The sequence below is a fragment of the Hetaerina americana genome, unplaced genomic scaffold (assembly GCF_022747635.1).
Source record: "Hetaerina americana unplaced genomic scaffold, ioHetAmer1.1.p SCAF_3, whole genome shotgun sequence".
NCBI lineage: Eukaryota > Metazoa > Arthropoda > Insecta > Odonata > Calopterygidae > Hetaerina > Hetaerina americana.
Genome location: NW_027286874.1, coordinates 102,836,494 through 102,857,391, shown reverse-complemented (window position 1 = coordinate 102,857,391; position 20,898 = coordinate 102,836,494). Strand labels below are relative to the sequence as shown.

At 41.3% G+C, this 20,898-nt stretch overlaps 1 protein-coding gene across 1 annotated transcript; it reads left to right on the top strand.

The window, feature by feature from the left end:
* The first annotated feature begins 6,524 nt into the window (after positions 1 to 6,524).
* On the top strand, positions 6,525 to 7,652 carry yellow-g2 (L-dopachrome tautomerase yellow-g2). Its single transcript, XM_071587940.1, has one exon. The coding sequence runs from the start codon at positions 6,525 to 6,527 to the stop codon at positions 7,650 to 7,652; it is 1,128 nt and encodes a 375-aa protein (XP_071444041.1).
* The last annotated feature ends 13,246 nt before the right edge of the window (positions 7,653 to 20,898 follow it).

Here is a 20,898-nt window from a genome sequence, read left to right as displayed (position 1 = left end):
TGTAGAGTAGGATGTTGTGTTTTGCTAGGGGCCACAAATTATTTAATTAGTAATTACGTCCATCCAAAATCCTACCTTAACCGGTAGATTACCTAATAATAATAATAATTATACATAGTTATAGAGATTATATTCGTTGTTAACGAGACCAAAAGTACTAGGGTTGCTATTTATATTTTCAGCCTTGTGCTTTAGGCGCAATCTGGCGTTTCCATTTGAAAGTTTGACCCTATTGACGCTATCTTTCTTCGGAACTTTTTGTCGTTTGAACATAACTTGTGTTGTTCACAGTGGCTCGAAAATTTTTTCTCAGCGAAAAAATGGAGTTAACTCGTGAACACTTTAGTACGATGTTTTTTTACGATTTTCGACGTGGATTTTCAAGACAGGATTGCATAAATCAACTTACTTCCACTTTTGGCGATGAATTCCCATTCTTAGCCACTGTGAAACGTTGGTATAACGAATTCCATCATGGCCGCCGTTCGCTCAGCGACGAAAGTCGTGAAGGTCGTCCAAAATCAGTTGTCGTGCCAAAAAACATTGATGCTGTGCAAGAACTAGTGAAGGAAGATCGTCATGTGACTTATCGTGAGATTGAGGCATCATCCTTAGCGATTAGTATGGCGAGCATCAATAAGATATTGCATGAAAATTTAGGTGAGAAAAAATTTGTTTGCGTTGGATCCCGCATAATTTGACAAAAGCTCAAAAAGATGCTCGTCAATTGGTGTGAAGAAATGCGCAAGAAATACAATCGCAGTGCATCAAAAGCTGTTTATAACATCTACACAGGGGACGAATCTTGGATCTATGCGTATGGGCCCGAAACAAAACAGTAATTAACTGTATGGGTCTTCCAAGACGAGCCAAATTCAACAAAAGTGATTCGTGCACGAAGCACATCGGAGCAAATGATCGCATGTTTCTTCGGAATAACTGGAAATGTGGCAACCGTAACGATAGAGCAACAGAGAAACCTGAATTCGAAATAGTGCACGAGTATTTGTTTGCCAGAAGTGCTTGGTGAAATACGGAATAACAAGCGGCAACGAAGGATCATTCTTCATCATGACAATGCAAGCTCTCACAGATCGGCTGAAACAACTACCTATTTGAGTGGCTAAAACGTCGAATTGATGGGTCATCCGCCGTACAGCCCTGATTTAGCACCAAATGACTTCTTTTTATTCCCGTTTATCAAGAAAAAACTACGTGGCCAGCGTTTTTCGGCGCTTGAAGAAGCCGTTTATGCATTCAAAAACCATGTTTTGGAGGTATCTCAATCGGAAAAAGTATTACAAAAATCGGTTCGAGCACATGCAAAAGTATAATTGATTATTATGGAGAATATTTCGAAAAACAATAAAGCCGAATTTCAACAATAAATTACAATCTTTTCATCAATAATATTTTCATTATTAGGCTCAAAATATAAAGAGCAATCCTTGTTTATTTTCACCAATGAAAATGTTCTCACTTTCTTGGAGTTTTTTCTCGAAATACGTATCCATCGCACACAACAGTAGTTTTGAATTTAGGCGATAGTCGATATTTTAGTATTATTTGCTATTGGTCATCCCTAGTTTATCGCCCAAAAATTGTTTCCCTGGGGTTTTCGTTGGTAATTATTCCTATCTCGTATCGTTCATGAGGAAAAGCATAACCTTTAAATTTTAGTTCTAAATTTTGAATTTCAATCTTTGTTTTGTGATCTCACCCAGTTACCGTAGGTACGAAGGGGTCAATAATAAGTTGTTGATATCGTCACAGAAGAAACCAGCTATGTACACGTGCATTTAACATATTTAATCTGCAATTTAAACTTAATTGGATTAGTGAGTCCCAAACTAGATAATAGAATCACCTAATTGTGGTACAAAGTTTAAGAAACAGTCTCGTATTCCCTTCATGCGATCTGGTTCGGCGATTGCACTGATCAAAATATGGATCCCACAATCCAGCAGAATATTCGGACTAAGGGCCTACTAGTGAAAGATAACATTACTCTTCTGCTGGATAATCACATTTTCAAAGCACCCTTTTAATCAAACGTAATTCATTCATACTTTGTATGTACATTTGTTTAACTGTGGACGTATTGTTGGAACTGACGTTCAGTCTGTACTATTGAATACTATTATGTATTGTCATTCGCTTACATATTTACAAAACCATTTGAACAAATTTTTTTAATGCTGATGTTGGAAAAAGTTGCGTTCGTCTATCTATTATTCCATTGTGACAGAACTGTAATGACTCCAATTTTACCTTGTTCCATTGCAATTTAATCATTTCCCCGAACAATAAATGGTATTTATATCCTCTTCTTTGATTTTATGCCGCATCCTCCCCATATTCACAGTATATTCTCCCAAAGAGAGGTGTTGAGGGAGGTCATGATACCCTCCAACTGACCACGGCTTGAAAGGGACCCGTGTGGACTTGGATCGGCCACGTTGACGGCCCCCGTCGGAGTGCATCCAATGTGAATCGAGGACACTGGCCGAGCCGGACGAGTGGACGATGCGGTCTTCTGCCCAGGGCGACACCGGCATGCGCGCGGGAGGTCGAATCTATGTATATTAAGTGTGTCCCGAAAATCGCAGATCGACGGACGGGCTCGACTCTGCAGTTTTGGGCTCTGCCTTTTGTTTTCGTGCCACCGCGCCACCTGTGGAAACAAGGGAGCGGCGTCGCGCCCGCCCTTCACCCTCGCGTCCTAGAAATGATGGCACGGAGGGGAAGAAGAATGGCTCTGCGGCTCGCGTATAAATGGTGTCGCTTCGTCCTGGTGGGCAATCATTCCATCTTCTTGTCCCCTTGGATCCGCTCCACCCCGAGGGACAGACAGACGAAAGGGTTCGCGACACCAGAAGACACATTGTGTAAGTTGTTAGCCAGACAAAGAGAGCTTCACTGGATTTTACGTCCTCAGCGACGACATCCTCTTTGCCCCTCTCGGGGACTATGCCCGTTTAATTCTAATTTCCAATGTTTAACCTCTAACTGCTGCGCACACCGCCATTTTTTTTCTCCACAAATTTTCAAATGTCCTCATTCCAAGTAATAAGTAATACCTGATCTTCTACGGGTCCATACCATTTCGATATAGTAATTGACCTGCAATGAGACTTGGAGGTCTGATATTCATGAGTATGATACATTAATGCAACAAAAGACAAAATTTATATATATATATATATATATATATATACACGCTTGTTGCACTCGCATTTCACTATGGTCAAAATAAAAGGATAAAACAAAAACCACTCACTTTTCTATATTTAGGTAGTCCTAGCCGTCTTCAGGGTATGGGGAGTCACTGATGAAGGTGGCTGGGACCACCGAAGTATAGAAGTGTGTGGTTTTTGTTTTCTCTAATCTTATTGATTTTTATAATGGCAATAATGAAATTCGTAAATGAACACCATAAAGATGCTTTATCTACTATGCATACATAGATGTTAGATTAGTAAAAACTCTCATTCAAGTCCTTTAATTTATCATATAAAAATATTCCTGTAAGAATCCTCATGAAGTGCTCTGCCGAGTGGCTGGTTTTCCATCCTCTCCTGTCCTAAATCCGTTGCTTTTCCGCCTGTTTTTACGCAGTTTAACATTTTCAGTTTGCTTCGTCCTCTTCCCTTTCTCCCCTCTGCTCTTCCATCAATCGCCATCGTTAAAATCCCGTCCCCTCACAATGACTGGGTGAGGTAGTTTTCTTTTCTCATCTGGATATTGTTCAGCATTGTTCTGCCGTCGTTAACCCTTGTTTGTTCTTTAAATAGCTTTCCACAATTAGAATTAGTACCTTGCTCAGCTCTAGCTCTGGATTGCTGTATATTAAACTAGTCATTTTATTAAAGGCTTCTTTTGCCATGGGTTTTTCTTTTTGCAGCGACTGGTAACATTTGCTGAATATCTATTGAAATATGCCACTTATAGTTGGTATCAAATCACCATCGCAGTCTCCTTTTTTGTGGTTCACTTAATACCGCGAAGAAAATTATTTTGTTAATGGTTGTTCATAATTTTGTATATTGGCAATATTCTATTGCAAGATATCTCTGGAGATCGTTTTTAGTAGAGATCTCTTCCTTCTAGACTCATCGTGATGAGACGTGATATATCATTGGAAGTCATTTTTATTCCTCTTTACTATTAATTGTAAACGAATTAGAAAATAGCACGATATGCATTGAATATTAGTTTTCGAAAAAGGTCGCCTGAAAGAGTCATTAACGATTTTAGCCACATTTTTTAGATTTTAAAAATTCTAATGTTCCTAGTTTGTCTACCACTCGGTGTGTCAGAGAACTTATATCACATGTCACGTGTGTCAGAATACTTACAGCACTTGACTCACTAAGCATATCATGTCAATTAAGGGGTAAGCAAAATGTTCGACGTCTTGTTTGCCAAACCAATAATTGTAGCAATACTAGTTTAATAACTTAACAAATTGAAATTTTGAAGCTGAATTTGACAAATATCACGTTTCCAATTATATATAATATCATTTCTTGGGCATTATTCCACTTAATCTAGGAAAACATCCCTTCAAAAGCATTTTAATTTCTGTTTTGCTCCGAAGGTGAATTACTCCAGAGAGTGATATTCTTCCAGAGGAAATCGTAATTAGATAATAACACCATCTTCACCTAGTGGTAGAGCTACTAAAATAGGTAAAATTGTAGCTTAATGGTGGTAGAATTTTAGGTAAAATTAATGTCAGGGATTGAAAAAACATATTTAAGCACCCAAAGTTACGCCGCTGCGTTTGTTTTGTTGCAGGAAGGTGAGACAAAGTATATCCCTAAAATATATAAAACCAAGAGTGTATTGCTTTAATGGCAATTCCCTGTAGATTGAATATATGGGTGAACGTGATTGAAATTCTCCCCGAAATTAGCAGGAAGGTTCGGCGATTTCTTCTACTCTATATCATTATTGATGAAATCATCGAGCTTTTCGGTTCAGACGGTTGTTTGTATGGAAGTGTATTCAACAGGTGTTGCTCTGGTTTGTTTTTCAATGCAGTTTTCAGCCTTTCAAAATGAACCAGGCTTTAAATTAGTGCTGTAAAATCGCGATTCGCCGATTGTATCGTTTTGAACTTTTATTGTAAACGTTAGTGACGACTGTAGCGCCTTATTGCAGTTGCTGATAAATGTGTCACCAGGTCAATGCCAATGCCTAGAACAAAATACAAACGTTATTCCTTTTTATACAGCGCCTGGCGATTAGGCTCCGCATCGTGAACACCTGCTTGACTCATCGGAATACCTTTGTCTATTTGCATGGCACACTCTCCACAGGAAGCAAGCACGCAATCAGGTCATTTGAGACAGAATTAGAAGAATGATCAGTTTTATTCCTTGACCGAAGGAAAAGCATTCAAAATATTAACAGAAAAATATCAGCAGGCAATAAGGAAATAGGGCACATATATAAAGATAGATTATACCTATGCAATGAATAAACAGCAGAATAATAGACTGGAAATTTGTTGTAAGCCGAATTCAAAGTATATGTTTAGTGAAAATTGTCAGGGACCGATTCTCTTTGGGACAACGACCATGAAATTGGGCGAAAAAATTCTGAAGTAATATCTTTAGACTTAGAACTAGAAAGAAAAAGTAATGTGCATAGTGGAAAAAAAGAATAAGATGAGATGTTGAAGAAAACACAGTGTGGTATCCTATAAGGTAGAATTCTACTTAAGTTAATATTGCCGTCCATTGGGGCAGTTATGGGCACAGACACACAGAGCGGAATCCTGCCTATGGTTATCCACTCTGCCTGAGACCCAATAGTATCTGCGAAGGTCAAGCTCCAAGGAAATCGCCTTTTAAGCAGACAAGGGTTTTTTGGGCGGAATGGGAGAGCGCAGATGATGTCTTTTAGAAATCTGCTTCCAAACGTCTTCTTCCTTAGAATTTCGTCAGTCGCTAGACAAGTCATTTTTGGGAGGGTGATAGACGTCGTCCACTGTTTGAAAATATGAAACATCAATATTCTAATGTGCATGGATTTTTTCCTCTAACCGGTACGGAGGAGAGAAATTAGTGTTAATCGTCGAAGTGTCACAATATTTTTACGAGGAAACTCTAATATTTTGTTGAATATATCTGAAATATATGCATTCGAGTAAAATTCTTAAAAGACCGCTTGAGTCAACATTTTCTTGTCAATTGTGAAAATTCAGCTTCAGATCAATCGCATTTCGAGAAAGCTGTTATTTAAATATTTTTGAGAGATAACGCAATGTAAAAATGCATTTTTGTGGAACATTGTCTTGAACTCCATCAAGTATGAGCCCCTCGTTATTCAAGTATCTCCTCATGTCCGTTCCTTCTGTGCCTCGTCGCCTTTAGTATTTTGATAGCACCGGATGAAGCTTAAGCATCCTGAGGCTTTAGCATCCTGAGGCTACTACAACCCCCCTCATCCACCCTGACCTTGTGGAAGTCCCTCTGACCGACCGACCTCTCTCATCTCACAGGCGCAGAAGCAACATGCAGCCCCGCGACGCCCTCCTCGTCGCCGTCTTCCTCCTGGCCGTCTCGACGCACGCCAGCTCGTCCATCTGTGATGACGTGACCCTCAAGTGGACCGGCGGCTACTTCGAATGGCCCTGCAAGTCTACCGAGAACATTTTCACGTCAACGGGCCGTTATATCCCCAAGAACATCATCGCCACCCGCATTCAGGTTTACAAGGATGAAGCAATCATCGCCATGCCCCGCTTCAGGTCTGGTACCCCAGTTACCCTCGGTCGCGTTAACCTGAGGTCCAGAGTGTGTGAGCCAGTCATCCGGCCATACCCCTGCTGGAGCCTCCAGGAGGAAGGCAACTGCAACGCCCTGCAGAACGTCGTCGACATCTACATAGACATCAATGACATTCTCTGGGTCCTGGACATCGGCGTCGTCAACACGCTCGAGGATCAGCCCATCCGCCGCTGCCCACCTAAGGTCGTTGGCTTCTGTGTCAAGACCGGCAAGGTTGTCAAGATCATTGACCTGTCCAACCTGGTGTGCCCCACCAGTCGTCTGCAGTACATCGTGGCTGACGTGGCCCAGGACGGCTTCACCTACCTGTACATCAGCGACGCCGCCACCCGCTCTGTCATTGTGTACGACGTACAGAGGTCTCGCGGACTCCGCGTTATGTTGCCCAAGGCCGTGACCGCCGGGTGCGGCGGCCGTCGTGACGTGCTGTACCTCGCCCTCATCCGCAAACCCTGCGGTGGCTCCGTGCTGCACCTCAGCTACCTCTCCTCCTCCACCTGTTTCTCCATCCGCACCGAGTACCTGAGGCGTGGCGCCCCCAACGGACGTCTCATTGCCCTGGGCCGCAAGCCAGCCAAGCTCATCTACCTGGGCACGGACGGCGGTAGCAACATCTTCTTCCGTTTCGAGGGCCAGACTGAGATCTACAGCTGGGATTCGAACAAGTGCTTCAAGCAGGAGAACTTCAAGCTGGTATGGAAGGACGACGGATGCCTGCTGGCCACCCACGCCGTCCCCGACTACAAGAAGGGCCGCATGAGGCTTCTGGGATCCAACTTCCACGACTACCTCCAGGGTACTGTGGGCTGTGGAGCCGTGCAGAGCATCTCTATCATCCAGGGCTGCTTTTAATTAAGCACCTCTACCATCACACAACGTTACTCATGTAAAATTATTTAACTGATGATATTTAATATTAAATTATCTGATTCGTAATATTTGTTTTATTTTCGCACCAATGTTTATTAGAGGTATTTCAATGTATCCTCAGCACCTTCACCCAGTCACAAATGAGAAACATCCTGTCGCATGTGATGGTACAGGTACTTTCTGACTGTTACACCCACGACACCTTTCTAGATGATTTACTTCAATTCGCCTCCTTTCCCATTTATTCGGGCACATCGAGTCGTGGGGGCGTTCTTGAAGATTTTCTTTGAGGTGCTAATGATTAACTCTTTTGTGGTTTAAATGTGCTAGAATTGATAATTCCACAATGAAGTGAATGATAGGCCATTTCTAAGAAAAAACTGTTGTTGGCACATGGGAAGAAACTAATTACTTTCTGCAATTGCGTAAGGGCTTACGCATGGTAGCTTCTTGATGGACCCCAGAATTACATGCTACTTTACTCGTAAGCCCGTGCTAATGTGACGTAAAAAAGTCTTTCAAATCAAAACTACACTTGTAATAAGTCATTCTTTACCTCTGCATACTCTCTACCTTCCTTAATTCGATCCAAATTCCTATTCTTTACCTTCTCTAATCTCATTTATCCAGCATTCTCCCCGGTATTGCCCTCTCTAGCATCCCATTATCTCCCGCATTTACTTGTCCAGCCTTCATATTTCTCCCAACAGCTGAATCTCTCTCTATGCCATGCGTGTAACTTTATCGCCAGCTTTCCTTTCCGCTCATTTTATTTTTTCCATTCTTCTCCACCCCCACACCTTGACGGCATCTACGTTTGGCCTCTTTCCTTACAACCAAGTTTCTTAGTAACACAAAAATACGCTCCTTTTAAAGACCATCCAATAAGTACTATTTTCTTTACATCGTTTCTTCAGTTATCACCGTTATCATTGGTTGGTTTTGAGGGAAAACAAAGCCAATAATGGGGACTCCCAGAAGCAACACGGAACCTTCATCAAAGAGAAGTCACGAAAAAATTAAGAATAACTTCTCCTAACCATTCATAAAAAGCTGAAAAGTTCTACTTGTTTACTCAATTTTCCACGATTTAAAAGTATATCTAGCATCCCTACTTCTTTATTATCTCAACTCCTTCGTTTTCTTCCTATTAATTCTCATTCCATACCTATGACACCGATTCTGCTATGCGCAAAGTAATGATTGTGAGCCTTTGGCTGATTGACTAAATATTTCTTGATAATCTGCGTATCGCTTTTCATGAGTTCCAAATAACTCTCACTTTAGTTTCTACCCACCCGGAACGGTCTTTACCATTTACTTTGCATATAAATTGAAAAAAGCAATTGGTAATGAGCATCCCAGTCATACCTCCCTGCCTAGCACCGTCCATCCCGACTCTCCATTCGCTATCCGCACCTGTACAGTCTCAAAAAGCTCTGACAAAGACGTCAATCCAAATTAATTTTCCATGAATACTACGAAAAAGGGTCGCGGTAGTCTAGGGGGTAGAGAGTTGGACTACTGACGGGAGGGCCCGGGTTCGATTCCCGGGCATGCCTCTCTGGGCACCTGCAGCTCCACCCAAGCTATGTGATTTTTCAGGTACCAGATCTTCCTGGGAAAATATAACCGGCACAGGGAAAGGAACTGGCCCCCCAACCCTTATGTGCGAATTGCACACGCCATCGGGGTTAGTGCTGGGTGAACTCTACCATCTCCTACCAAACCGACCTCCGAATTGATTACTGTGTTTATGGTACTACGAAAAGGTCCACATAACGCTGCCTTCCTGATTTTCCTAAATTCCTGGGTAGTTCTGCAGGGACGTATTTCCTCAGCCTTCTTAAAATGTATTTATTCACTGGTAATCCTTTTTCTAGGGAATATGGTAGTCCATGGGTAGAGCATTGGACTACTGACCGGAGGGCCCGGGTTTAATTCCCTCGAATCCTCTAGGAGCATCCTCAGCTTCGCCCGAGGGGTGTGAGCTTTCGGGTACCTGGTAAATTATATCCGGCGTAGGGAAATGAACTGGCCCCCAAACCCTGATGTGTGAATTTCGCACGTCGTTTGGCTTAGTGTTGGCAACAACTCTAACGACACATAACAAAACGGGTTGATAACTGTGTTTATGGTTTAATCCTTTTTCTATCCCGCGGCTATGTGCTCCTGGCCCTAAGCTAGCCTTATCGACATTTATTTAATTGCCTTTCTTTGCCCCAACTCTTTGGTCTATTACGTCAAAGGAATCGGCATTGTGGGACTCCATCTCGTAGATTATCTACGGTTCGGAACTTCCCTAATAAATTCGGGTGCCCTGAAATATCACTTTCTAATGAATTCCTCTCGATCCGATCACATTTGCGCTCAAAGTTCAAGAATGTTTAGGCGCCATTCCCACATATCCGTCGCAGATTGCGAAACACCCAGCGGGAGACGTTGGCGGTCCTAGGCGACCGCTCGTGTCAAACTCCCCCTCCCACCTCCCCCCACCCACTACTCTCCTTTGTGCAACCAACGCAAAACCGCATCCACGACCCCACCACCCGCACCCGCTCCCTCCAGACGAGCGGACGCCGTTCCAAACACTCCCTCCCCACCTCCTCGAGCGCCTCCGACTTCTCATCCGAAACACAACTGCATCAAGCAACTAAACCGACGAAAAGTGTTTCACCGTCTGAACCAAAAACATTCTCCTGGATTCCATCGGCAACGGCCATCCAGAGGATGTCCGTTGTTGTCCCAATGTTGCGAAAGTATTATAACGTCCAGCCTACCTCGCACCGTATGTCATATCGAAAGAAACTGGGAAAATGCTAAACTTTCTGAGATTTGTACATGGATTATTCAATTTTCTAGTGGATAAAACTGATATTGGCTGATATTATGAGACTAGCAAGAAGAGATTACAAGGTCGTCACACTTGGCCATCAGTCGGTGGAAAATTCGGTTATTGGGTAAAATTGACTTGCCTGTGGTATCCACTTACAATAAATACTCTCTTTAGCATAACCCGGCATTAACAACTAACAGGCATAGATGTGATATGTCTGCTTCCGTCATTAATCGTTAATATACAGTGTGCGTGTATGGGTGCGGTTAGGGGAGGGATAACAGCGTGGTTAAAAGAAAGGGTGGTGACTGCACGGAAGGGAGGTGGAAGCAAAGGAAGAGGGCAGGGGGAGAGAAGGTCGTTGGATGCGTAGGCATTGTTTCAAGGTCGGCTAATTCCAGTGGAGGGTTGAGGGAAATGAGGAAGGAAAGGAGCGAGTGGTTTTTCTGATGATTCAGGCGTGGAGTGCCAAACACTAGGAAGTTGGATATGCACAGTTTATATTATTGGCAATACGTATGTTGATCATTTTCATGAAGGAACTAAGTTACCCAGCCCTCACGTCCCACCCTTTAGCATTATTTAAATAATGCACCACATAAGGTACAAAATTGATATTATGTGGGCATAGCTGAGTTCTTTTGCAAAATTAGAAGCACAGCTAATGTTCAACATTTTATGCATCCCTCTCAGATCGATGCACAAGTTTATTAAAAATTGGCAATTTTTCACAAAGTTTGTAGAAAATTTGTTCCCCTATTTTGTGGAAAAATGCCAATATTTATTAGCCATGATATTCCACCATATCACACCTGAATCGTCTTTCTTTTTATTAGATGTACAAGTTGTCACCCTGCACCAACAGGAAGTTTTTAAAGACAGCATTTCTTTTAGGTTCCCTAACTTTATCTTTGGCGTTGCACAATAGACTCCGTCGGTTGTTCTTGGGATTAAAGGTAACTTTTTGTTTTTCTTGAGACAATAATTAACTCACTCAGTGGGATAAATAACTTGTAAAGCTTAGTCTGTACTACATTTTTGCGAAATCTTCCTTGTTAGAGACTGGTCAAATGCTGTTTGGCAGCATTTTCATAGTTAATTCTTTAACATTTATCCGATTAGGCTTGAGGGGAATTAACGGTTGAATTAGTGCTGAGATTATTCTATGTTAAATTCTGATAGGGAATCATTTCTAATGGGGTGTTTGACTAAAATGCATTCGTAAAAACCCGAATATTTATTTGACAGGTGAGGGATACACATCAGAGTAATAATGGGGCCAGGTCCTTTCCCTGTGCGACTTATGGTTCCCAAGAAAGATATGGCACCCGGGAAATTACACAACTAGGATGAAGCAGAGGTTTCCCAGCGACAACCCAGGGAATCAAACCCAGCGGGTCTTCCGGTCAGAAGCTCAGCGCTTTATCCACTGCACTACCCAAAGCGTTTCATTCATCAAATAGTGATCTCTATATGAGGCCACTAAACACTTCGTTATGTAGAGCTGGATGAGTCGATTTTGAAAAAATTATATGCATATTCTGTAAATGTTGGTTGTATTCTAACACAGAAATGTTAAGGTCTTTTCAGAAATAGGAAATATATTAGTAATTTATTTCTAATATTTAGTAATATCAATCAATGCTCAATAGAAATTTAATTAAGGCCAGCATACAGCTTGCCTGCAATATCGTGGTATATGGCCATGCACAAATTGCTACTAGGATTCTCGGGACCAATCGTTCAGTATAATACGAGCGGAAATTTGACGTAAGAAACTGATTTGAGAACAAAGAAGAAAATAAAATTTCACAAAATTTTCGTCTTTTGATATTACTTCTATGTTCTTCTTTTATTAAGGGATTTATAACAATATTGCTTTCGATGGAGATCTTTTGATCCTGAAATTGCATCTTAAATAGTCCACGTGAGTTAATGCGTTGCTGTTTTTGGTCGAAATTGAGCAATTTTGGTACGAATTACGTGGCGACCCGTGTCATGCACAAATCATTGGTAAAAATCGAATGACACGAGCTAATCGATGTGTTTAGATTCTCAGCAACTTCTCTGATGGTGATTCGACGATTGGCCAATACTATTTTCTTCACTTCATCAATGTTTTTGTCTGTTGTTGACGTGCTCGGGCGTCCGGCACGCCCTTCGTCGTTCACATCTTCTCGGCCCTCTGAGAACATTTTGTACAAGCGATAAACGTTGTATCGGTCCAAGGTAGCTTTTCCATATGCCAAATTCAACGTTCGGATGCGTCCGGGCACTTAATTTCGTTTTTCACACAAAATTTGATACAGATTCTTTGATCCATTTTTTGGAACAGGCAAAAATCGAAGACAAGCCAAAACACGTCCAAACAAAACTTCCGTCAACAATTAACTGAACATTCAAAATGGCCGAACTTTTCGGCATAAGTGATAGACATAAGTACCAACATAACGTCAAAAAAATTGAAAATCAAATATGCGTAACGCGCCAAAATTCAAAATTCGCGATACTTTTTGAACAGACCTCGCATATGTATGCAATTATACGAATCCTTTATTTACGTGTGTTCGCATCTCTTTTTCCCTGCCACGCTCTCGGATGGAGAATGGAGAACGGGATGTAGGGGATAATTGTTTCCCCTGAATGGAGCAAGGGATAGCGAAGGAGTGATTAATAAAACACAACTTCAACGAAGAGTCCAAAATGATTTATTTCCTTCATTTCAACAGTATTTCATTCCATTTTTAACACACCGCATGAATTTTTTAATAGTAAAAAAATAAATGATCACATTTTTCGTCATTAATTGGCGCTCACTTTTCAAAACAATGTATACAACTCAGCTAAATATCTTACACAAAGTACGAGGTCTTATGCCTGCCTAAATGGACGTAAGATTATACGTCCTATTAAGGACATATCTCGCGAGAGTAAAATGCAGGAGTTATTATCTGCAGTAATCATCGGCAATTGCTACAGTTTGTGCCGTCCTTGAGTTTAATGCAATTGTCCTCCCGGATTTTTTCATTCTCCACCCCCTGTTTTCATTTTTCCAGGTACTCCGTTGTAGTAGACCAAAAATTGAGCCACCAAAAAATGTTCACCCAGGGTGCTCTCAATAGCAACACAAATGCTGTCAGCGTTTCGTTCCGCATCCTTAAAAAAATCCGATAAAACTAACCATGTGGGGAATTTCATTTTCAATGAAGTTTACCACATACTAACTAAACCAGAGGTGGCGGCAAAAGGAGCATAATTAAGTGAGCGGCCTGCTCGGGCGACGCCACTCGTTTTGGTCAGGGCCATAGATTGAGGGCTCAGGGGGTTCCACTTTCGAATCTCATTCTCACCACTCCTAATTAACCGCTGCCCGGGCTTCATCTCCTCGTCATATCTTCATGGCTTGTTCATATTTCCGCTGCCGATTCTTCCAACGTATTCAAAATGAAGTAGTAAATATATTGTTCCTTTAGAGCTATTGCACCCTGAAGGTGATATCCCAGTCTGCTGTCGAAACGTTGGTTTTTAAAAGTGGCTCTTCTGTGGTAAACTGGAGAATTTTTCATTAGCTAAATTCCAAAAGGCGTGAGTTATTTCTACATAGACGCAGGTTTGGATACATCTAATCTTTCAAATCCTAGTTGGCCCATGGCAAAGCAGTTACTGGCTAAGTGGTGATTTGTGTTGAGTGCGAAGTTACACATGGTTTCCATAGTAAATTCCATCATTAATGCTACAAAGGTAAAATAGAAACTCTGGGAATGCGAGATACATCTTTCATTGCTAAATTCATTGGTCATAATCAGTTGTCCGGGCCCCATTGATTTTGTTCTAGTAACTATCGGGGAGAGAATTCTCCTTACGGTGTCATTGACCTTAAAGGGGAACAATGGTAACAACATGTCTTTGAAATTATGTGAATAAAATATAAAGTAATCAGTTTCAAGGTTGCCCTCACCACATTCTCCTCATTACTTTGGCTCACTCAACTGAGTCGAATCTTTTATCGAATCTCGGTTGTAAATACATCTAACCAAACTGATCTCGAACAGGAAGTTTTCACCTATATATAACATTTCACTCGACCAAATGAAAGACCACTTGTGCCGACTTTCCCTTTCACAATTTTTGTGTTGCTCCATATTGATCACGTTAATTTAGTGACGCCAAATTTGACTTGCAACTAGTCACGCCAGAAGTGTGGCATTCAAATTTTATATCTTATGCCACGGCTAATGATAATCACCTTTTCGATATCTTAAAAATTCTCCAGCTAGGATCATGGGTTCCCTTCCTTAATTTTGTAAAAATTTACTTTGCTTCCACGAGTCCCTTCATGAAGCCTTAGGTGCTTCTGACAGACCAGTAAAGCATAAAATACTAAGGCAAACACTCGCCGATTTCATTAATACTATATACCCATATTTGGCTAAATATCGACGGTAGGCTGAAACTAATGCACACATGCTTGTTGACCACCAACAAAATGACCTTCAGAAGCACTCCTGGTGGCATGTGGAAGTAATATTCCCCCTCAACACGCATGCGCAGGTTTGAGGTCGTTACATTCATCCAGTGTATTTTGAGAAGCGTAAGTGTGGAGACGTGTTCTAGTGCTATGTCAACGCGAGTTAAACAGCGTGACTTAAAAAGTGACTCCTACTGAGATTCATCGTCATTTAAAGGGCATTTATGTGACGATGCTGCTAATAGATTTACTTTAAATCGATGGGTAGTAAAACTTCGTGGTTGCAAGCCTGGAAAAACCATGCATGTAATTGTTGATGACACACGCTGCGGATGTTCGATCACTGCCACAGACGATAAACATCGCAAACTCGTCGAAGACTTGATTCAAAATGACCGGCGAATCACTCAAAAGCGTATCGCAAACCATATTGGAATATCCAAGGAGCGTGTCGGTTTCATTATTGAACAATTGGGATACCGATAAATCTGTGCACGATGGGTACCACGCCGTTTTGAACCGATTCCACACCCTCCTTATTCCCCCTATCTTGCGCCTTGCGATTTTTATTTTTTCCCTCAACTCAAGAGACACCTCAAGGGTAATCATTACACCTCGGGCGATTAGGTGAAAGCAGCTGTCGATAACAGCACGTTGTTCAACTCGCGTTGACAGAGCGCTAGAACACGTCCACATACTTCCGCTTCTCAAAATACACTGGATGAGTGTAACAACCACAAACCTGCGCATGCGTGTTGAGGGGGCATATTACATCCACATGCCGCCAAGAGTGCTTCTGTAGGTTATTTTGTTTGTGGTCTACAAGCATGTGTGCATTAGTTGTCAGCCCACCCCCGTATGGTGCTCTGAAGCGTCAGTAAAATACCATTCTCTCAATGAAAAATTATTCCCCTTCATTTTTATAGTCACTGACGACACTCGCCGTGACATTTCTGAGAAAATAGTTGCTTCAGCACCTTATGGCAAAGAATTGGACCGGACTATCCGCACCGAACAGCAAAAAAAACGATGCAAGACTCCTTCAAAGAAAGTTTGGGAAACGTTGAAAAATACGTAAGTGCGCCCATAAATATGAAAAAAATACAGAGTGAAAGAATCATCCATCTAAACCGGAATTAGAGCCTCGATTTCTGGCAGAGTTCTTTTCAGAAATTTTGATGCCAAGCCGATCTCTTATTTTGTCAGTTTCTAAGTTCAAATGCAGGTCTGGACGAATAATTTTCAAAATTTTCAATATCTCTAATTTGGGTGTGCACCATTAGTTGACTCTGTCAAAGTTACTATTGTGCCATTTCTCACAATTTATTTGAATTTGTTTAAGACCAACATCTATTTATATTTAAATTTGGGCTTTAGACTGAGATTTAATTCGTGAATTTAGGATTACTTCGTGGTATGTACTGTGTGATGTTTATTCTTTAGAGCAGTTTTTCCCGATCAATCCCTTAAGAATTCAATGTTTAAGACCCCTCATTAGCTGAACTGACAGAGACAATTGGCTATAAATCGAGTGATGCGTATTCAAACTCTGATTTAGGAGAATGATATTTTTTGCACTGTGAAATTTCTCCCATTTGAAAGGCTCCTTTCTGCGTCCTGAACTAGTCCTACCCCTCTCTTAGTCCGAGCGCCGAATGGAATTGAACCTCTCAACGGAGATATGGACTGGGCCTAAATAAATTGTTTCGACTGGCAGAGTGCCTATCACGTGGATCAGTGTATACTTGGTCAAAATTATGCTTAAGAACTAGGAACCAACAAGAGGCTTTCCGCTTCAAGGGTCCGGGTTCGGATCCCGAAGATGACAGGAGTTTTCAGTGTTATCCCGATATCCAATTGTGCTTTCTGGAGAGCGCCTTAAGTTAGTACGCCGTCCGTCGGAGGGGATGTTAAGCTGTGTGACCCCTTGGCGTCATTCATCATTAAGTTCAGGGCTAATGCCGACGCCGGGTTTCTCTCCAGCCTTTCTCCGTTCCCCGAATACTACCTTGATCAAAAAGTTCCCGGAATTTATTCAGAAAATTAAAAATACAAGTTTATTCATCTAAATCTATATTGTCCCCTTCAAAGTAATCCCCATCGACTGCAACACACTTATGCCAGCGCTTGATCCAATCCTCGAAACATTTTTTATATTCGGTTTTCGGTATGTCCATCAGTGCTTCCTGCGATTTTTCCATTACTTCCTCTCGGCTGCTAAAACGCGTTCCCCGTAATGGTTTTTTAACTCGATTGAACAGAAAGAAGTCACAGGGAGCCAAATCAGGTGAATTCGGTGGCTGTTGGATGGTATTTGTTGCATTTTTCGTCAAAAATTTACGAATAATGATAGCACTGTGCGACGGTGCGTTATCACGGTGCAAAATCCACGAGTTTTCTGCCCACATTTCTGGTCTCTTTCGGCGAATTGCTTCACGCAAACGTCTCATAACGCCCAAATAATACTCTTTGTTTACTGTCTGGCAAAAATTCATGATGCACTACACCGTTGTAATCCATGAAAACCGTCAGCATTGCCTTCTTTTTTGACTGAAAACGACGTGGTTTTTTTGGTCTCGGCTCATTTGGTGAACGCCATTCACTTGCCTGATGTCTGGATTGCGTGTCGTACTCATAAACCCACGTCTCGTCTCCAGTAATGATCCTTTTGATGAATGTGGGATCGGATTCTGCCTCGCAAATCATGTCTTTTGCGACGTCAACACGGTCTCTTTTTTGCATGAAATTGAGGTCTTTCGGCACCAACTTTGCTGCTACACGACGGAAACCCAAATCATTAACCACAATGTCTTGGGCGGATCCATAGGCAATGTTCAAGTCCTCCGCTATTTCTCTGATGGTTAATTTGCGGTTATTGACCAACATTTCTTTTACTTTATCAATTTTTTCACCGACTTTCGATGTCGATGGTCTGCCACTGCGTTCATTATCTTCGATTGACTCACGACCACTTCTGAACCGCTCGTGCCACTGGTAAACGACCGTTTTTTTTAGAGAATCGTTGCCGAAACACTTTTCCAACATTTCCAACGTCCGTGCGCCACTAAATCCGTTTTTTTACGCAAAATTTAATACAAGTTCGTTGTTGCAAATTTAAATCCATTTCTGCAATTGTAAAAAATCGCCAACACACACAGAGATAGATGTACTCTTGGCTACGTAACTTTTGCAAATGTCAAGTTATGACACTAAGATTTAAAGGGAATATCAACAACAGATGTACCAATTTAACAAAAAAAACAGAACTCAAATCGGAACGATGGGAGCGCCACACGGTGGTTATTCCGGGAACTTTTTGATCAAGGTAGTATTCCATCCCTAGCAAATTATCCACCTATCCCAAATGACGAAAATGGGCTTAGCTGTCGGTCGCCTCCCCAATGACTTATACTAATACTAGGTATTGATTAGGCAACTGTATTCTATAAAAGCTGAAAAAACTGGACAAAATTTGATTCCAGTACGAGTAAGTACTGATAAAGTTGGCTCTAGAATTTTCACCATTCCTAGAAAGCATTTAGGTACAAATCGTAAGGTTAAGTGACCCCAGGATGGAAATCACCCAAGTTACTCCAGTAGATTAAAGAAAAATAATTATACGATATACTGGGAATTACCAACGGGTGACAATAATATTCCCCTCATGGAAAATTATTGATATTATAGTCGTGAGTAGTCAGGCGTAGATATAGTCAAATTTTCAGTCACAAACAACCACCACGGTTTCCGTAAGAGTACTTACGGTGAAACAACTCGGATTATTCATTCACGGGATTCTAAATTCGGTGTAATAAAATAGGAAAGTAGGCGTTATATTATTAGGCTTTTAAAGTAGGCTGAATTAGGATTTACAACTAAGTAGTAAGTAGTCTCTGGCGTCCTTTAGAGAATCGTGATTAGTCCCCGCCTTTTCGTGATTAACGCCAAGGAAATCAATTATAGAATAACCGCCTGCATTAAATTATTCAGCGATGACACATCCATCAGCCTAGGTGTATGGTACGTTCCGTGCCTTGGTATCTCAGCGATGTTATAACTTGTAGCCAGGAGTATGGTCTCCTGCTTACTCTGAAAAATATGTTAAGTAATGCAATTCTGAGGAAGGAATCTTCTCGGCCTGACTTCCAGCGAATTAAGAAAAACTCTTTCCACACACTAAAATCGACATTGGCATGAGGAAAACACGTCCAGAGCATCATCGAAGCTTTGGCTTCGTCAAACAAATAGTTGGTCGAATGAAACTGGACTGAACGAGTTAAGGCGAAATGTCATTTCACGTTGATTAGAAGTAGAGTTATATTATATATCGTACAGACCATTAAGGGGATCGTTAATTTTGCAAAACTGTGTTTTGCAAAATTAATGATCCCCAGAGTAGAAAACAACACCAGAAAAATCGAGCCACATAGAAATAAAATGTTACTGAATGTTAGAGGTAGGCAAATTTATTGATGGCTGGTTACCTATCACCCCTGCTGAACACACATATAATGGTTTGTAGAGTAGGGTGATATAATTTTTCTCTTGAACTACACGCAAATATGTCAAGTTTATCTTCCTTGAATGGGATAATAATGTAAATGTAAATATAGTATTTCTTCCTTCGTCAACTTGCAAAATTGTCGGCAGTTGTCCCCGGTAACATTATTGGCAAAGTAAACGAAAATGATTTTTTTGCATGCCTAGGTGAGAAATAATTAACTTCTTTTCAAGTACGTGTATTTAGAGACGAGGTCAACTTTAGGCTAAGTGACTATCGACCTTGATATACATATGTATAATCATGTGTATTGCTTGGGAATATTAGTGCTTTATTCTCATCCACAACATGGAAACATTGGAATCGACACACCATACAACCTATCTTGTCCGGTCCATTTATAAGGAATCCCAATTCAAATCATTTAGACTTCTATAAACTTGTTGTTACCAAATATTTTCGCAAGTTCAAAATCAAGGAAACAGTTATTTTGTGCTATAGTTTTAAGTATATCCGTTGTTTTGGATTATTATATTGATATTTTGAGTAGAGCTTGAATTAAAACCATAGCACCTGCTCAGGTCTTGTGATGAATCTTTTTTCGCCCATGTGATCTCCAATGTCAAACCCCACCCTCACTCCTTCCACCAACATTGGGAAACATCGCTGTACTTTAGCCGATAATTTGTCCACAGCATCACATTATCGCACGTCTGACATTTAAACGCCGGAATGCGAAGCGCTTGTGATTGAATGGAGTGAATGGAAACCTAGGGCACCGAGAAACGACGAGTCCAGCATAGCCTGCAGTTGCACCACCCTGATGACGCCCATAAACGCCGGAAGGATATCCTGCCGCGGACGCACCAGGCCCTCATTCCCAAGGACTTTTTCCGCATAGAATAAAGGACAATGTGCTTGTTATTCCTTCAAAGTTGGATCCGATGGAATCCGCCTCAACAAACCTTTTGAACACAAAACAAATGCCACAAACCGTCATGAAAGTACTCTCTCTCTCTCTTTCTTTCAAATCCATGAATAGATTGGCAACACAACTGGAGAGTAAACAGCCAACGGTAGCACCAAATGCCTCTCAGGAAATTGCCTGCTGGATGGGAAAGCAGAACAATTATTGTCAAAACAATGCCTAGATAAAGGCGAAGTTAATCCTTTTTATGCTAATTACAAGGCTGCCATAATGTATTATCACAAGCCTATTATTTGTTTTCACATTTTTGTTTGTCATCTAATTGTGAGTTTATTCATTTTTGCGAAAAAGATAAATCAGGAAGAGGCAAACTTTTTGTGCACTGCCTAATATTCTGGAAGTTGGCGTTCCTTGAAGCAGTCACACATTAGTTTCAACCGTGAAAATGCACCAAAAACTGGCCAGGGGGTGATTCCGTGTTACTCTCAGAGTTCG

Coding starts and splice junctions, on each gene's coding strand:
- yellow-g2 (XM_071587940.1), top strand. CDS start 6,525: ATGCAGCCCCGCGACGCCCTCCTCGTCGCCGTCTTCCTCCTGGCCGTC.